The following is a 17758-nucleotide window of genomic DNA, read 5'->3' as shown; positions in this document are numbered from 1 at the left end:
TAAAGTGCTGTAAATCTAAAACTGTATGCTCTATATAAATCCGCCGTTCAGAACGCTCGTGCCAGCCAAACAGTCCTAGAGGTGTGCTATCACCTGGACTGCATCTATGCTCTTCCTGGATGCATGATTCGTAAAAATTGTTTTCCACAGCAATACTCAAATCGAGAAGCCGCCGGATTCTAACTGCCTAGGCTCTCCAGCGGCGTCAAATGTCCCATTCGGCAGAACCCGAATGGCCTGCGCCGTGCTCTGACCTGGAGCGACCCAAGTCACATTATGACCACGAGACTTCATGAAATCGACTGTTGAGTTGTCATAGGTATACTCGAAGCTGACCTGATTTGGCACCAGCTGATCGTGCAAACGGGGTTGAGCCAATGCCTCCGCTGCCGATAGCCCTTGATCAATAACGTGGATAATATTTTGCACTGTGGCTGTTATAATCCTGCTACCACCAGCAGAGCCAGCAAGAAAAAATAACCTTCCATCAGGACGAGTGACTATGGCGGGTGTGATGGAAGACAGTGGACGTTTTCCAGGGCGAATGTAGTTCGCTTCTGAAGGGATATATCCGAATGAATTGGATTTCCCAGGAACGGAAAAATCTGAAGAAAAAATTAGTTCAGCTGAGTGGGATCACATGGTGCAGCACTTACCATCCATTTCGTTGTTCATTATGATTCCGGTTTCAGGAACCATGACTTGGCTGCCAAAGAGGGTATTAATGGTTGTGACAAGGGAGATCGCCAGGCCTGTATGATCTGCCGTTACCACATGTGATGTACCCGCACTGGGCTTGTTAGTAAAGAGCTTCAACAGAAGACAGAGGATACTCGTACTCATTCAGACTCTCAATTCCTTGCGGATCGTAGGCAGACACATTCTGTGTGCGGACATCGGAGATCTTTCGTCGGATTTCATCAATGGTGGATTGCTTCAGCATGTTCTCCTGATACTCATCCAGTCCAGCAACAAACAGCGGGTCGCCGAGATTAGTTCTCTTAGTCTCTGCTTAGTACATTTCTAGGACTGATTATTGAGGAAAGCAGTTCAACATACCTCACCATATCCAAAACGCATGGCCTCGTCCAGTCGGTGTGTGCTCAAGTTCACATTACTCGGAGCAAAGAAGTCATCGTAAGTACTCAAAATTTTCAGAATGCTCATAGCAACAGTACCACTCGAGGGAGCTGATGTGCTTGTGATCTGGTACCCACGATAATCAATCTGTGACACATTTCGAATGGCTACGGTATAGTTGCGCAAATCTTCCAATGTCATGGTACCGTTCACGGCCTGCAGCGCGTTGATCATTGTCTCCGCGATCGGTCCTGAGTAAAAAGCATCCGGACCCTTGTTTGCGATGGTCTCAAGCGTATCAGCGTAGCGTTTCCGAGTCATGATATCTCCAAGTCCAATTCGGGTGCCATTGGGAGCAAAGTCGAGCGCCCATGTCGGGTTCTCGACTAAAAAGTCCTCGCCATCACCAACAGCCGATTTCATGTACTTCACTAGATCCCGGCCAACGGGAAAGCCCTCACGAGCTGTTCTGATTGCAGGTTGCACCAGGACCGACCACGGCAATGAACCATACTTCTTGTGAAGATGCTCCAGTCCACGCAGCTCGCCAGGAACACCACTTGAACACACATTAGTTCTCTTCCGCTATTAAGCAGGATGAAGTGAATCTTACCTAGCTAGGCCGCCAATGGTGGACGCGTCAGTTGAGTTATTGAACATCTCCTCGAATGCGGCAGCCGGAGCTGTCTCACGGAAGTCGATGAACTCGAAGGAACCATTCGGAGCTCTGACTAGCATAAAGCCACCACCCCCAATCCCACTATGGTACATTCCTGAGAATACAATAAGTCCGATTGATCTAGTCCGGTTTTCAATTCGGCGTCTTACCAATTACTCCGACACAGAGGACTGTCGCGACCAGCTGTATCGTAAAGCTTAGTACTACCCAGAAAGACTCGCGATTGGTGCTCTCTTATGGATGGGACAAGGATGAAGCTTGAAGAACTCACAGCATCGGCAGCATTCCCACCCAACTCTAGAATGTCGATCCCATGGCGACTGCAGATAGCACTCTCACTGGCTACTGCCCCACGCTTCCCATCCTTTACATGATGACCTTGATGATTCCCACCATTGGCATTAGGGTACGTAAGCTCCAAAGGTGAAGTAAGTACATTAGGCACATGTATGACCAACACCAAGAGTAGTAGTGTGACCAAGAATGTGACCCTCAGAAGTCCAGGCATTATTGTAGCCCGATCCGGTCTGCGCGTCGCCGACTGGGATGAATCGCTCAATCCGACGGGGGTATTTAAAGAAGAAGAACGCAACAGTGGCTGGGGGCATCATCGTAATTAGGCTTTGGTTCAAATGCCACAATAAATGGCGCGATATGCAAAGAAAATGAGGGGAAGCATGGCTTGTGGACTACTATACCTGTTTCTCCACATCTCGCAGGATACTAGGCGACTTAGGCCCCTGCATCTCGAAGCCGCCGAGGCCCGATGCGCTACGGAGTCCGTAGTTATTTTGACTGATAGGACGAACTCCGAAGCGTACCGAGAGACTGCAAATGGCTGAACGGACACTATCAGGATAGGAATGCGACAGTAATAATATTGAAGATAACAGAAAATGAGGAGAACAGAAGTGACAAAGGATGATAAAGTCAAGGGAGAGAAAAGCCGACTCACATTAGAAATCCCCACAGATAAGCGGTCGCGTGGGCACGTATGCCAATTGATAAGCGTCCGCGTCTCCCTTCCAGTACCGTACCTATCTTTTCCCCTCGTTCCATCTCCGGTTCGGCCAACAGGAATCGTGACTCAGGCCCTCAGGCACCGTCCCTCATTCGTCGAAAAACTCGAGGACTATTAATACCTTAAAAGGCAGGTAGATAAGCAGCATGCTGCATCGTCACATACTGCTGTGTGGAAGCTTGCATTTTCTTGGCTCGCCGATCCTTTTCTGATGTATTGGAAGCACCGTGTGCTGGTGTGCACATCTAATCTTTGCACCTGCGCTTCAAGGCATGCCGATCTTCAGTCTGCCAGAGACTGTATTTGCCGGGTCTGATAGCGGTCATTTCGACTTGTCATGAGGAACTAGCCGTTAAGATCGACTGCCTGTCTTATCCAAATGATGGTTTCGGTCCAGATTGAGGGAATCTCTTGTAGAGGCTGCAAAACAGCAGCCACCAAGCGACGCCCCCAATCGCTGACATACCATTTATCGGACAGGAGATGCATGCCAACTCCATAGTGTAGAAATAATATACGAGCGATCCAGTCTCCCTGCTTCAACAGGGCAATGTAGTCTTCACCAATATGGACGGGCCAGGATATGATGCCTCCACGAGGACCTCCCAATGGCCATAAACTGATGGCATCGTGTAGAAAATCCCAGGTGTCCTGGTAGGCTGCCCGGTGCGGTTCACTGGCCTCGTTCATGACAGCCGCTACTTGTCGGAGAGAATCTAAAAGAGCACTTGCACGGTGTCAGTCGTTCCATTCGAAGATGCAGGCGGAGGGAGATACGTACCTTCGTAGCGGCACAAGCTTCGAATTCCACGTCCTGAAGCCAGAATTAGCTATTATACTAGGCACTGCGAAGGAATGAATGGTAAATCACCCTTGGGATGTGACGTTTTCCTCCCGTTTCACATCGTTCGGGAACCGCAGCCACTCTTTCAGTTGCCCTGGATGTCGATTCAGATGATGGTAGAGAAAAGCACATCCGACAAGGAGACGGCGAGTTTCCAGGACCTGGGCTAGTGGATCAAACGGATGAGTATCCCCGGCGACGCATGGATATGCAGTCGCACATAGGAGGATGAAAACCGCGCAGAGGAAGGCAGGCCCACAATTTTCTGGGGAGATCTCCACGAGAACCCGACTAAAAACCGAGCATGCCTGGTTTTGATATTTGAGAGCAGCTTCCATCCACGGGCGCTTGTCATCCGGGTTCAGGAAGGCTAGGTGCAGAGCTGTCAGTGCAAGTAAGCTGTCCAACAGAAATGGGTGGGATGTGGCCATTTCCGGGATGACCGTCTGAAAGTGAGTCGCATCTATTTTGCCTTGATGCAGGGTATGATAGGTCTTTGTCAGATAATGATGCATCAACCTCATCTCGAGCATCCTCGTAGACAAGGGCCACTCTTGGGGCGTAGTGTCAATGATCTCTCGTGGGGTAGATGCATGTTGGCTGTCGACTTCACTGGCCGTTGATGGATAGATACATTCTAGCTGTCGTTTATTGCATAACCCACAGCTGTAATCGAGTCAGCATTCGATTCCTGGACCGGTTGATTGACATGCAGCCTTGACAGCATGGCGCTGAATGATCAAAGTCGTTGGTGCAAAGGAAGAATCGATGAAATGGAGTCACACCTGGGTAGCGCTTCATCGCATTTGACATGCCGCTTTTTGCAGTTAGTACATCCCTTCCGGGATTTAGTATGACTGCGACGCGATGGCATCTGAGAGCGAAAGGTCTCAGGAACTAATTCTGATGTAGGCGGTGTTTGGTGTGTCAAGAAGGTATGCTCTGATTGGGAGAATGATTCAACAGCACGGCTCGCAAGTCGCAATGATTCAATCCGAAATCCGTGGATAAGATGGCTACCCCAATTATCATAGGATGATGGCTGGGAAATGGCGTTTGCAAACCGTGTGAACCACAGGAGATACTGTCAATGCGGAGGCAGCTGGAGCCGAGTGGAGTCACCCGGTTCCGGTGTTAGTTGATGCCTGAGGCGGAAATCATACTATGCCTCAGATGTCACAGACTCAAATGCACACAAACCTCGAATTTAGTTATTAGTACAGAAGGTCTGTCAAGCCTGCAACTAGACATTAGGTCTGGAACAAAGCCATATATCGCACCTTGCTGGTTGTCCGACTGTGCTTGTGGAATAATTTCGATGTCTCATTTTCCACGGCATATCCAAGCTTCGTTCTTGCTCTCTGTTCGCGAGAGGACTGCGAAAAGTGACCATTAAGCTGATTCGAAGCATAATAGTCTGCAGTCAAAGTTCTAGAGAGGAGTTCGAACGGCCTACTGTACTTTACGAGACTCGGCCCCAGTAAAGCAAAAAGTGTCGGAGAACTACGAAAATGTCTCGTTAATCAGGAGTAGGTTGCAAAAGATATCTATATGAGATCCGCATGAACATAATCGTTGTTCATTTTGGCATCTTAACGCTTCAAGGTCCACAAGCTGGCCCTGGACGTGCATTGGATTTGCGGTAACCAGGACCCAATTGGTCTTTAATATGCTTTACATATTCCTTTTTCTACAACATTCATTATCTTACCTGCCCAAGTTAGATGATTCTCAGCTTCATTTTAAACTAGGAAAGTCGGAGGATAAGTAATATAGTGGACGGAGTTTCCCTAGATACTAGGGATACCACAGCAAGTCAGGAGTTAGAGCAAAATCTGCTGCAATTTATCACAACACACTGCGCATTGACTATGGGCTACAGAGTACTAGGGGTATGGAAACGATTTTCCATCAGCACCTGGGCTGAATAAAGTATATCTAATGGGCGAGTGTTACGGATGAACACCCGCCACCAACCCAACTGTTACACAATCACTGACTTAGACCATGGACTGATTGATTCTTTTCAGCTAGTGTCCATGCCCTATAAATTAGCTCTCATTGAACCCAAAATTCTAGCTGCGTGCCCCTCTTGAAGACTTTTGAGCCATCCGATGCTCTGGACGCGCTGTATAGTCTCCAACTTTTGATTTTGTACAATTGAGGGAATTTTCATGGGCAGAGGAGAGCCATCACCCATACCGCCCACTAGTGTACTAACTGCAACGACTCTAGAGCACTTCATGACAATGTTGAGTTCTGTTGCCTCATGCTCTCTGTGTCTAAATGGACCACATATCAGGATTTTTTAGACGCTATCTAATGGCTAGTAGCTATAATTCATGTTCGGAAAGGAATTTTCCCTTTTGCTCCACTCAGTCTCGTCGAGCCTTCTAGGTAGTGGTATGCACTGACGACAGCTGTGTCTCCGCCCTTGGACTGGAGTGCTGAAGCGACATTGCTTTTTGACAACTGAGGGAATAAACTTGACCTTCGACGTGAAAACGAGCATTTATCATATGGATTTGAGGACTCCTGTTAGATTCACACGGCATCGTCTGTCAGGTATGATATGGAATAAATTGTTAATGGCCATAGAGCGCCATCAGATTAGATTAGATAAGCCAGACAGAGTTTCCGCCCAGGGATGATAGTTCTGCAAAGGGAACATCAATATTTTTAGGGACACGTTCCATCCACACCGCGCTGGATAACGCCACACCATACTGGATAACACCACACCCTAGTATACCTAAACAGGCAAGTAGGGCATGCAATAAGGGCTTGCTCGTAGGGTTTGATATTGAATCATGTATACACAAGAGTATATCTATACTACCTTAGTAGGCATACAAATTTAAGGCTAATATAGCGTCTGAAAGCGTAAATTTTATGCTGTAACCGCGGAGGAACCTATTATGCCTAAATTAATGAAGCTTATTATAAGAGAATAGAGGCATACAACACAGTGTGCACGCAGAGGAGGCAGAGGAGGTAGATGAGGAGGTAATTAGCCTAGCAGTCAGGCAGATCGTCAGCAAAGTCAGCAAATAGCTTTAAATCAGGCCCCTCACGCACCTCAGGGAGAGAATCGCGGTTGGTGCGGCAGACTCCCTAAGGGTTAGTATACTAGAATCCCTCAGTATATGACAGGCATACTTAAATTTTAAAAGATGTAATCTGATTAGCTGAGAAATGTATGTTTTAATAATGTTAGATTAGTAAATTTAAAAGATAGGAAGCCTACAAGCAATTTTATATAGTAAATCAGAATGATTTCAAAGTTCAGTGATCCTATTATGTGATCAGAAATTACCTGTTTGGGTATACCAGGGTGTGGCGTTATCCAGTATGGTGTGGCGTTATCCAGCGCGGTGTGGATGGAACGTGTCCCTATTTTTATTTTTTGTGCGGCAATCCAAGCCATAAATAATGCTGGTTTGCTAGAAGAATTGAGGGTTGAGAGATACTTTGGGCTTATGATCTCATTTTCCTTTTTTCTTGGTTTGCTTGTCCCTTTCCATGGCGTTACTGTCACTGTCCATAGTGGATACTAAAAAAGCCCAAAACACACAAATCAGATAAAATTGATCAGATAAAAAAAGGAGCACATGTGATCAATCCTTGTGCCATCCAACGACCTCTGGAATCTGGATGACCACCGCTCGCGGATATTGATGACTATTCAACCCCCGAACTTTTTTCATAGCAATAACTGGGACTCTCTACTCCATTAGTTCAGAAATTGGAAAACTTTTGTCTGTCCTTTCTGATTCATCCCGATCCCGATTTCGGGGACATCATGGAATAGATGCAAAAACCACTAACACAATAATTAATGTTACTCCCATTCGAACAAACCATACTGCTATCGCTTAGAAACGAGGACTGGGGCTAAATAATACAACAATTTCAACAAGAAATGGCGGTGCGAGGAGGCTTCAGACCTAAGGATCCAAGGCTATCCAAGCGAAGCTTCTTGCACATATACGATATGCGACCAATCATCACTGCTTGGCGTCTCATGAGCTACCGTGCACGGGTACTCCGTAGTCTGTATTCATTACTGCTAGTATTATTTTATCTAGTACGTATTATTATTGAGGACAGTCACAAGGACTTCTATGATAGAATTACCGGGAGTTAGGGACATCCTGTGGGCTTGGGGGCTCTGAGCCATCCGCCACTTCCGACAAAATCCATCTATCTTTTCACTTTCGACTTCAAATATAACGCTGGACATCTGCTGTATCACTCGCATTAAATTTAGATGATTTTCCCGGGATGTACGGAGCTCCTTCCAACTTCCCCTGAAGTCTTGAGTGATCAGCAAGTAATTCAAATATTGAACTACCTCTACCTTGAGAAAAAGCTGAGGATGACGGAGACCTAGTCGACTCGGTGCTCCACCACCACAACAATCGGAAATTGTCGCTCCAAACGCCAATCGCTGCTCATTCAGGTCTCTCGACTCCATATCGATCAGTTCCCACTTCCTTCCTCTTCCAATCATAATTTTGTCTTCATCCAAGCCGTGGTACACGAGACAAGAGCCACGCCAATGAGCTTAACCAGTTGAAGTTATCTGATCCGTCTTCCGCACAAATGCTATCTGATCAGGCCAGTCACTGCCAGTCCCACGCCTCTCAGACGGTCAGACCACTCACGGACGTTCAAGCCATTCTAGCGTGGGCTCCACGGTCGATTAATCTAGCACGAAGCAGGTATGTGTCATGCGAAAAGAAAAAAGAAGAGCAGAAAAATTGTCTTGCTCATTCTGTTTGGTTCCCCTGTCGGCTGAGTGGGGGAACTCATGGCTACCGTGTCTGGGTCGTCCTTTGGACTAGACCAGCAGATGAATGAGTCCATTCCATGACTCCATACCATATGAATACTCGGCTTTCCCTCTTCTTCCAGGGTCTTTTCTTTCAGTCTCCTTTGACCTGACTCCAGTCTTGGCTCATGCTCTGAATACGCCATTCGCTCGGTTTCTAGGAGAAAACAGTGTCATATAATTGACCTAATTTAGAAGAAAGGCTAGAAGGAGGGCAGTCTACGTCAGCATGGGGATCTTTGGCAGTTTCGGGGATCGCAATAAAGCCACCCCTCAGGTTCCTCCCGGCGCTGAAGCCAATGCTCCAGAGGGTGCACCGAAAGGTCCCGAAATCAGTGATCGAACCGACACTGATTCATCAAGGCTGAGTCTGGAGGCCCGTAATGAGAAGGAAATCCAGCAACATCCGAATCAGGTCACCGCGGATGCTCACTTGGGTGTCCAGAAAGCTGAAGCGGCTGCGCTGGTCTGGAGCAAGAAGGCAGTCTGGGCAACTTACGCCTGGTAAGTCGTCTTTCTGGGTTGATCTGCCCCGAGCTCGTCTAACTGATGGTCCACTCCAGGATTTGGGTCTGTTTCTTCCTCCTGGCCCTGCAGTCGGGCATCAGTGGCAACGTCATCAACGCCGCCTACAGCGGATTCGAGTCGGCTCCTCAGATCAGTACCGCGAACATCCTATCCAGTATCATTGGCGGAGTGCTCAAGCTTCCAATTGCAAAGATACTCAATCTCTGGGGTCGTGCTGAGGGGTTCCTCCTCTTTGTTGGGATCTACACCATTGGCCTCATTATTCTGGCAGCGTGCGACGGCCCCGACTCCTATGCAGCGGGTTACGTTCTCTTTTGGATCGGGTACGACGCAATCTACCTCATTCTAGATGTTTTCGTGGCAGACACATCCGGCTTGAGGAACAGAGCTTTCACTTTTGCTTTCGCCAGTACCCCCTTCATCTGCACTGCGTTCACCGCCCCTCTGGCTGCTTCGTCCTTCCTCAGCATGACAACTTGGCGATGGGCCTATGGAGCATTTGCTATCATCATGCCCGTTGCGCTGGCGCCGCTCGCAGTGGTCTTCAAGATGTACCAGCTCAAGGCCGAGAAGATGGGGTTATATGTCCGCCAACCTAGCGGTCGCACCTGGACACAGTCTGTGGTCCACTATATTCATGAGTTTGATAGTATGCTGAACCAACATCCCTGTCCTCACCACTGATGAGGTTCCAGCTGACATTGTTACCAGTCATCGGTGCCTTCCTGTTGATGGCGGCTTGGGTGCTGCTGCTGCTGCCCTTCAGCTTGGCCAGTAACGGTCGTGCACAATACAAGAGCGCGACCTTCATCGCCATGGTCGTTATTGGGTTCTGCCTCCTCTTTGTCTTCGCCGCTTGGGAGAAGTGGTTTGCCCGCGTCCATTTTATCAACTACGAACTGCTGAAGCAGCGCACGGTTCTGGGTGCCTGTGTTCTGGCCGCAACAGTCTACTTTAGTTTCTACTGCTGGGATCTCTACTTTTACAACTTCTGCGCCGTCGTTTACAATCTCAACGCCGCCATGACTGGTTACATGACCCAGATTTACAACGTGGGTTCATGCTTCTGGGGTGTCGTCTTCGGTCTGTGGGTGCGCTGGACCAAGTACTTCAAGTACACCTGTCTGTTCTTCGCCTTACCTCTTATGATCCTGGGTGCTGGCTTAATGATTCATTTCCGGGGTCAGTCGGATGACATCGGTTACGTGATCATGTGCCAGATCTTCATTGCCTTCGGTGGTGGCACTCTTATCATCGGCGAGGAGATGGCTGTCATGGCCTCTGCGAACCGTGAGGGTGTCCCCATGATGCTGTCGTTCATCGGTCTCTTCTCCAGCTTGGGAGGTGCCATTGGATACGCCGTGGCGGCTGCCATCTATACCAACATCTTCCCTGCCGCTCTCCAGTCTCATCTCCCCGCGGACCTCAAGCCCAATGCCACGTCGATCTACGTAGGCGGATACACAGTACAACAAGAGTATCCAATGGGCTCGGCTGCTCGTGATGCGATCAACTATGCCTGGGGCCGAAGCCAGATGTACGGCGCGATTGCCGCTACTTGCATTTTGATTCTAGGGATTCCTGCCATTGCGGTCTGGAAGAACTACAATGTCAACAAGCACCAGAACAAGGGTGTGGTGATCTAGAGGGAGATAATTCAAGAATTATGTTAAAGATACCTTTTGCATAGAAGTTGGGTTGGAAGTCTTCGAGTTTGCAGATACAGATGACGTTCGTTCCCTGCAATACCAACTAGACGGCAAGTAGGACACAAGAAAGAAAGGTTTGAAATGCGATGAACTCTCTTATTATATTATTCCAAGGTTTTAATATAGACTCTTTAATCAAGTCATTGGTAGAATATTAGAACCTTAGAAATGTTAATTTATATGGCGTACAGCCCTGGCAAGATGAGAGTGAGTGGCTTCCTTTCAAAGATGGCAACCTGGATACGTTATGCACAGCTTATCCTCGTCAAGCTCTCTGCTTCAGGGACGTACAAACTTTCTATGAGCCATCCCACTCAGGAAAGACATATTCAAGGATGGGAAATTCCTAATCTTTATGATTAGAGTAGTTATTACCGTCTTTGTTACCTATCTTATTACCCCGCACTACATTCTCCTCCTCCTTCTCCCCAGCAACCTTGCCTGAATCATTCTTGTAAAGCAGTGTCGATCTCTCCTTCTCTGCATGGAACGTTACATTGACATTGATTGCCTTCGTTCATCAATCAGCAAATCAGTTATACACCTCATCCATCTATTACAAGTTGCCGTCATGTCCAACCTACCCTCCTCGTCTTCATATCGGGGATACTCCTCCCCAACAGATGACAACCAACACAGCGTCCACTCTCCACCATGAAAATGGTAGCTTTAAAGAAGTTCACTGCTCTACTACCCATCCAATGGGCAAGCCTTGCTGCAGGCCAACCTTTATCAGCTGAAAATGACACCCTCAAATATGTCAATCCCCTCATCGGCTCCACCAACGGCGGCAATGTCTTCGCAGGCGCAAGTCTCCCCTACAGCATGGCCAAAGCCGTCGCCGACGTCGACGGCCAGAACACCGGCGGCTTCGCGACAGACGGCAGCCATGTCATGGGGTTCTCGAGCCTGCACGACTCTGGCACGGGGGGTAATCCCTCGCTGGGCAATTTTCCCCTCTTCCCGCAGTATTGCCCGGACGATGTGCTGGATAACTGCCAGTTCCCCAAAGCTTCGCGAGGGGTGCACTATGTCAATGAATCGGTTGTTGCGCGGCCGGGGTACTTTGCTCTTGCCCTGGAGAATGGGATCCGGGCTGAGACGACGGTGTCGGAGCATGCGGCGCTGTACCGATTTACCTTTCCACCGCGCAGGGCGCAGGACGGGTCGGAGCTCAGTCCGCTGATTCTGGTTGATTTGACGGATGCGTGGGATAGTCGGCAGAATGCGTCCATCAAGGTGGATGCTGAGAATGGTCGGATCACGGCCAATGGGACGTTCTTGCCTAGTTTCGGGGCCGGGTCGTATGTCTCGTACTTTTGTGCTGGTTTCGGGGGTGCGGGTGTGAAAGATAGTGGGATTTGGGTTAATGATCGCGCGGGGACCGAGCCTCAGGAGCTGTTTGTCACGCGGGGATTCAATCTGTTTTATCTGCAGGCTGGTGGGTTCATGAGATTCAGACGGCCTCAGGATGGAACGGTTATTGTGCGGGTTGGGGTGAGCTTCGTCAGCTTGGAGAAGGCGTGCGAGAATGCAGAGAACGAGATTCCTCATCCTGATGACGACTTCGATACGTTGAGGCAACAGGCCGAGAGTGCTTGGCGGGAGAAGCTCAGCCCTATCTCTGTACAGGCGGGAGGCGTGACTGAAGACTTTCTCGAGAGTTTCTGGAGTGGTGTGTATCGGACCATGCTGTCTCCTCAGGACTTGACGGGCGAGAATCCGCTCTGGCGCAGTGATGAGCCGTACTATGATTCCTTCTACTGGTATGTATTGTTCGATGGTATGCTGTTTTCGACAGCTAATGCTTCGCAGTATCTGGGATTCCTTTAGGGCCCAGCACCCGTTGCTCACCATCGTTGACCCTGTCGCACAATCGCGGATGGTGCGAAGTCTCCTCAATACCTACAAGCATGAAGGTTGGTTACCGGACTGTCGTATGAGTCTTTGCAAGGGCTGGACGCAAGGCGGATCCAACGCAGATGTCGTCCTGGCAGATGCTTTTGTAAAGAACCTTACCGGGATCGATTGGAACCTCGCGTATGAAGCCATGGTCAACGATGCGGAGAACGAGCCCTTGGAGTGGTCGTACGAAGGCCGAGGTGGCCTGCAGAGCTGGAAGCGTCTGAACTACATTCCTTACCTGGACTTTGACTACCTGGGCTTTGGGACCAATTCCCGCAGTATCTCACGTACTCTAGAGTATTCCTACAACGACTTCAGCCTGGCCACGGTTGGACGAGGTCTGGGAAAGAGCGGCTATACCAAGTATCTCTCTCGAGCGAGCAACTGGCAAAATCTCTACAAGCCAGACCAACAGTCCCTGATCAATGGAACCGACACGGGCTTCGTTGGCTTCTTCCAACCAAAGTACCTCAACGGAACATGGGGCTACCAAGATCCTATCGCCTGCAGTGCCCTGGCATCATGGTGCTCGCTAACCTCCAATCCTTCCGAGACCTTCGAGTCCAGCGTCTGGGAATACCAATTGTACGTTTCCTCCTCCCAAACCCAACCCACCTTCAAGCCACTGACAAAAAGCCCCAGCTACGTCCCCCACGACATGGCCACCCTGATCCGCCTCCTCGGCGGCCCAGACACCTTCATCTCCCGCCTCGACTTCTTCCACACCTCCGGCCTAGCGGATATCGGCAACGAGCCTGTCTTCCTAACTGTCTTCCAATACCACTACGCCGGCCGGCCTGCCCTCTCTGCCGCCCGCGCGCACGCCTATATCCCCTCCTCGTTCAACGCCTCCACATCCGGACTCCCCGGTAACGACGACTCGGGCGCCATGGGCGCCTTCACCGTCTTCGCGATGATGGGCCTCTTCCCCAACCCCGGGCAGAACGTGTATCTTATCATCCCGCCGTTCTTCGAGGCGGTTAGTATCACTCACCCTTTGACGAACAAGACCGCGACGATAAGGAATGTCAATTTCGATTCCTCCTACCGGAGGATATATATCCAGAGCGCGAGGCTGAACGGGGAGCCGTATAGCAAGAATTGGATTGGCCATGAGTTTTTCACGGAGGGGTGGACGCTCGAGTTGACGCTGGGTGAGGAGGAGAGTGACTGGGGGACTGGCGTGGGTGATCTGCCGCCGAGTTTGGGGGAGAGCATGAATCTATGGACTTGACTGGGTGGGGATGATCTTGACGAGTTACTTCCCCGGCGTGCTGGCAGGTCTCTTGCAGTGCAGATAGAAGTAGGTTGGTTGGGTTAAGGGAGTGTCTATTCCATCCGCGTCACATATATCAGATAGCATGAAGGGGAAGGAAACAAACTTTATGTTCTCAATCAGATCTCACATCAGCACGAAGTATGTCTAAACCTTGTTACCAGGAACCTTTCTATTTCGTCTGTAACTTTTATCTAGAATCCATCTAAATCAGATGTCATATGCATGCAAACCCACGCTTGCTGATGATCAGTCAACAAAACACCTAACGCATCCATGCAATGTGCCATACGGCCGAAATAGCAGACAGCAATGCATCCAGCTTTCAATAATTAATCAATCAGTCAGTCAATCCGTCAATCCGTCGAGACAGCCGCTTCAGCAGGTATCTCAACCTCATGGGACAATCCCGAATCCGTTGCGTCAGTCGTTTTGTTATTCTCCTCCACTCTGGTCTGTGCTTCCCCCCTCCACCTGCTGCTCGCGCTCACGCTCACGCTCACGCTGCTCTTCCTGCTCTACCTTTTCCTCCTCTTCTTCCCAGTTATCCACGACTTCAGTCGCAGGCGCAGTGGAGAGATTCTTCTTCGCGGCTCCTACGCCGGACCGAAGAACGAGCTTCTCTTTCTTAGCAAGACCCCAGCTCCCGCTGTCGCCGCCAGCAAGGGCCGCGAACTTCGATCCAGACCACGGGCTAGGGCTCGCAACCGGTGTTGTGCTTCTCGTCGAGCTTACGCCGTTGCTTCGCCGGGAGGCAGCGACCTGGGCCCAGCCGCCGTCGCTGCCTGTATCCTTGGACTGCTGGGCTTTGGCAGCTTCCTTGAGAGCCTTGGCTTCTGCGGCGGCGAGCCGCTGCGCTTCGCGCTCTTTGAGACGTTGGCGTTCGCGGAGCTTGACGCATTCGCCGACACTCTTGCCGCCGATGCCGATGGAGTTCTCTGGGCCGAGCCCGAGGAGTGGTGGGGTCCACGTGGTGGGCTTCAGGACGAAGACGTGGCGGTGGGGTTCTGGATCGAAGCTCTCGCTGGCGAAGCCCCAGTCCGCCGCTAGGAAGTGGATGAACGCACGGAGGGGGGATTTGGCGGGCTGGAAGCGTACGGATCGCTCAGTGGTGCTGGTTGCTAAGGAATGGAGGGTCGACTCGTACGTCTGTAAAGTGGAGAGCGGAGAGGTGGAAGAAAGCTGGATGTACATGTCCAAGGTTTCCGTTGAATAAGGAAGGTTGTTGGGAGAAATGTTCGAAGCAACGGTAGTGGACGGGTTAATCTCGACGCCAAGTGCAGATGCCAGAGCACGATTCCGCTCCAAGCGAGCGCATTCGTCGTCACACGTCAACGGGGTCAGGGAAGGTCTTCTTGTTGCCTGCGGCACCTGTCCCTTCGACGCCACTGCTGCATTGCAGCGACGTGATTGGCGAAGCCGTCCACAGCCACATGTTACTGTGACCGTGGACGCGCAGGGTGTCTTCTCGGGGCACTGATACGGAGCATGACAGTGTTCAGTACATGGGTGACCACACAGGGTCTTGCTCTTTCCACATGGCTGCTGGCAAGGTCTCGAGGCGTCCTCGCACTCACCCGGCCGGTGGCAGGTCTTCTGGCAGAAATGAGAGCCACACTTAAGCGGTTCACCGCACACCTGACCACATCGCGTCTCCGCCAGCCAGCAAGGCTGGTTCTTCAAGACACGTTTGCCACAAAGGCAGCTCTTCTCAGTGAGAAAAGGGCACTTGGGGCAGCTCTCCTCGTCAGTATGACAATTGTGAGATGTCTGAGGATGGCCGCAGGGTTTAGGCCGTTCACAAGGAAACGAGCAAGCAGGAGGTTTAGTCCCGCAAGGCAAGGGTGGGGACAGAACAGTTCTACCGCAATTACACGGGATGTCCTCGAAAATTGCCTCTCGGCAAGTGTTACAGGGTCCCTTATGACAAATTTCAGGGCACGTGTGTCTTCCGCATTTCAGCGGACGACCACAGACCCGTGTGCAAATATGTTCGGCTTCGACATCCTCATCACTAGGTCTGAGGTGGGACTTGAGCTTCCGCCGCATGGCCTGACGTTCAATGGCTTTTTGTTCCCCAGGGCAGCATCGCTCAGCGCAAGCGTGTCGGCCACAGTGCAAGCCTGCTTTGCAAACACGGAAACACCAAGGAGGTTCAACAGTGCCTTGATGGCACACAGTTATAACTGTGGTGCGACCGCAGCGGCAATTAATTGGCACCTTACGTCGACACGCACCACACGGGCCGGTGTGGCAGATCTGGTCGCATGAGTGTCCACAATCCAACATCTTGCCACAGGGCTTCGAGCAGTTGGGGATAGGATCCTCACAGGACACGCGGGGAGAGAAGTCAGGTGTCTCTGTCAACGGCGTCTTCCCGCAAGGACAGTGAGAAACGACATCCGGCGACCTAGGGCAATGAGCGGGATGTGCATCCTGAGGATGGCAAGCTTTTTCACAGAAGTGAACACCGCAATCAAAGGGACGACTGCACTGATCTCCGCAGCTGAAACAGCCAACCCACTCATCGGTCGTACCATCTTCGCCTCGCGCCAGCTGACTTTCAAATTCCTCATCCTTGGAGCTGCAGAGCATCTCGGTCTCCACCTTTCCACAGTAGCAACGACCTTCTATTTTGACTTCGCAAGCCCCACAGAGACCCTCATGGCACGGTCGAGTACAAGTGTGTTCGCCGCAGGGGAGCAAGTCACCGCATATCTCACCACAGCTCCAGCCGTTCTCGTAATCTGTATCCTGGCAGCGCTTAGTCGACGAATTCCTCCCACAGAAACAATCCTGAGTCGGGCCCATCGCGGTACAAGGTGAACAAGGACCAGCATGGCAAGTCGCATCGCACGGATGCGGACAGCCTTTGCGTGGCCGTGAGCAGGTTTGACCACACGAGTGTGGGGGCAGGCCAGGTAGCGGACGGGGGTCGACTTCCTTCTCACACCAACAGGAGTAGGTGGATGGGAGGATTTCGTGCGGGAGATTACAGCCAGGGCAGCGCCAGGCGCGCGGTGGACTGGGCTCACCATCTGCCTGGCGACGCGCAGCATCCTGGGCCGCCGATCCTTCATTCTTTGACCATTTCTTGACGCAACTCAGGTGGAAAACAGTCCAGCACAACTCGCACGACCAGATCCGCGACCTTCGGCCCAGCTCGCTCGTACAAATGGGACATTCGTAGAGATTGTGCGCGATGTCTTCGTGTATCCGGGTGGCGATATCAGGTGCTGTAGATTTCGTCGTGACTTTCGGCGGCCGAGGTTGAACGCTCTTCGACTTGCCCTTTCCGGTCGTAGAACTCGCCAATGAGGATGTCACTCCAGTAGGTACGACTCCATTCGTTGGCGCTCCGGGAACAAAATCAGGCGCATCAGCTCTCAAGCTCAAATCCTTCAAATCCCCTGTATCATCTGGTTGATCCTCGTCAGACGCCCGCTCGGGTCTCGACAATCGTCCCTCGAATGTCCGTCCTCCCAGACCACCGCTCAGAGCCGTTGAATCGCCACCTCGTCCTCGTCCACGTCGTCGGCCATTGTCCTGCGGTGCGCCTACCCCTCGCCCACCTCGTTTGCCTCCCCTCGATCCTCTTGCGGCCCGTAATGATTCGTTCGGCTGAACATTCAACGTCGAAGCTTCGCTTGTTGGTACTTGAGGTGTCTCCTGAGCTGCAGGTTGTGTGTTAGGAGCTGTCGGGATAGATCGATGAGAGCCACGACCGCCACGGCCTCTGCCTCCGCGTCTGGCATTCTTCGGACGCGGGGTGTTATTATCAGCGGTGGCCACTGGCGAACCCGACATGTTGTCGACAACCCTAGAGGGTTCAGACGAAGCTGCTTGAGGTATACCCATGCACTGGCAATCTATAAGGCGATT

At 51.0% G+C, this 17758-nt stretch overlaps 4 protein-coding genes across 4 annotated transcripts; 2 read left to right on the top strand and 2 right to left on the bottom strand.

The window, feature by feature from the left end:
- Positions 1-156: 156 nt before the first annotated feature.
- On the bottom strand, positions 157-4055 carry CDV56_109566 (gamma-glutamyltransferase family protein; the record flags this gene model as incomplete). The annotated part of the gene is made up of 11 exons (XM_026763185.1): positions 157-605; positions 657-790; positions 840-1000; positions 1060-1639; positions 1694-1853; positions 1909-1942; positions 2031-2357; positions 2458-2530; positions 3247-3507; positions 3562-3594; positions 3652-4055. 11 exons carry the CDS (start codon positions 4053-4055, stop codon positions 157-159), a joined length of 2616 nt encoding a protein of 871 aa, XP_026618875.1.
- Positions 4056-8687: 4632 nt separating this feature from the next.
- sit2 (putative siderochrome-iron transporter) lies at positions 8688-10632 on the top strand (the record flags this gene model as incomplete). Its single annotated transcript, XM_026763171.1, has 3 exons — positions 8688-8962; positions 9022-9635; positions 9698-10632. The coding sequence occupies 3 exons, from the start codon at positions 8688-8690 to the stop codon at positions 10630-10632; spliced, it is 1824 nt and encodes a 607-aa protein (XP_026618874.1).
- Positions 10633-11349: 717 nt separating this feature from the next.
- Positions 11350-13834, top strand: CDV56_109542 (GH92 family glycosyl hydrolase; the record flags this gene model as incomplete). Its single annotated transcript, XM_026763161.1, has 2 exons — positions 11350-12461; positions 12511-13834. The coding sequence occupies 2 exons, from the start codon at positions 11350-11352 to the stop codon at positions 13832-13834; spliced, it is 2436 nt and encodes an 811-aa protein (XP_026618873.1).
- Positions 13835-14311: 477 nt separating this feature from the next.
- CDV56_109531 (putative NF-X1 finger transcription factor) lies at positions 14312-17683 on the bottom strand (the record flags this gene model as incomplete). Its single annotated transcript, XM_026763150.1, has 6 exons — positions 14312-15352; positions 15934-16041; positions 16102-16135; positions 16401-16483; positions 16600-16979; positions 17050-17683. 6 exons carry the CDS (start codon positions 17681-17683, stop codon positions 14312-14314), a joined length of 2280 nt encoding a protein of 759 aa, XP_026618872.1.
- Positions 17684-17758: the final 75 nt, after the last annotated feature.

This window comes from Aspergillus thermomutatus (genome assembly GCF_002237265.1).
Source record: "Aspergillus thermomutatus strain HMR AF 39 chromosome Unknown NODE_3, whole genome shotgun sequence".
NCBI classification, from domain to species: Eukaryota; Fungi; Ascomycota; class Eurotiomycetes; order Eurotiales; family Aspergillaceae; genus Aspergillus; species Aspergillus thermomutatus.
This window is presented reverse-complemented; position numbering and strand designations above follow the sequence as displayed.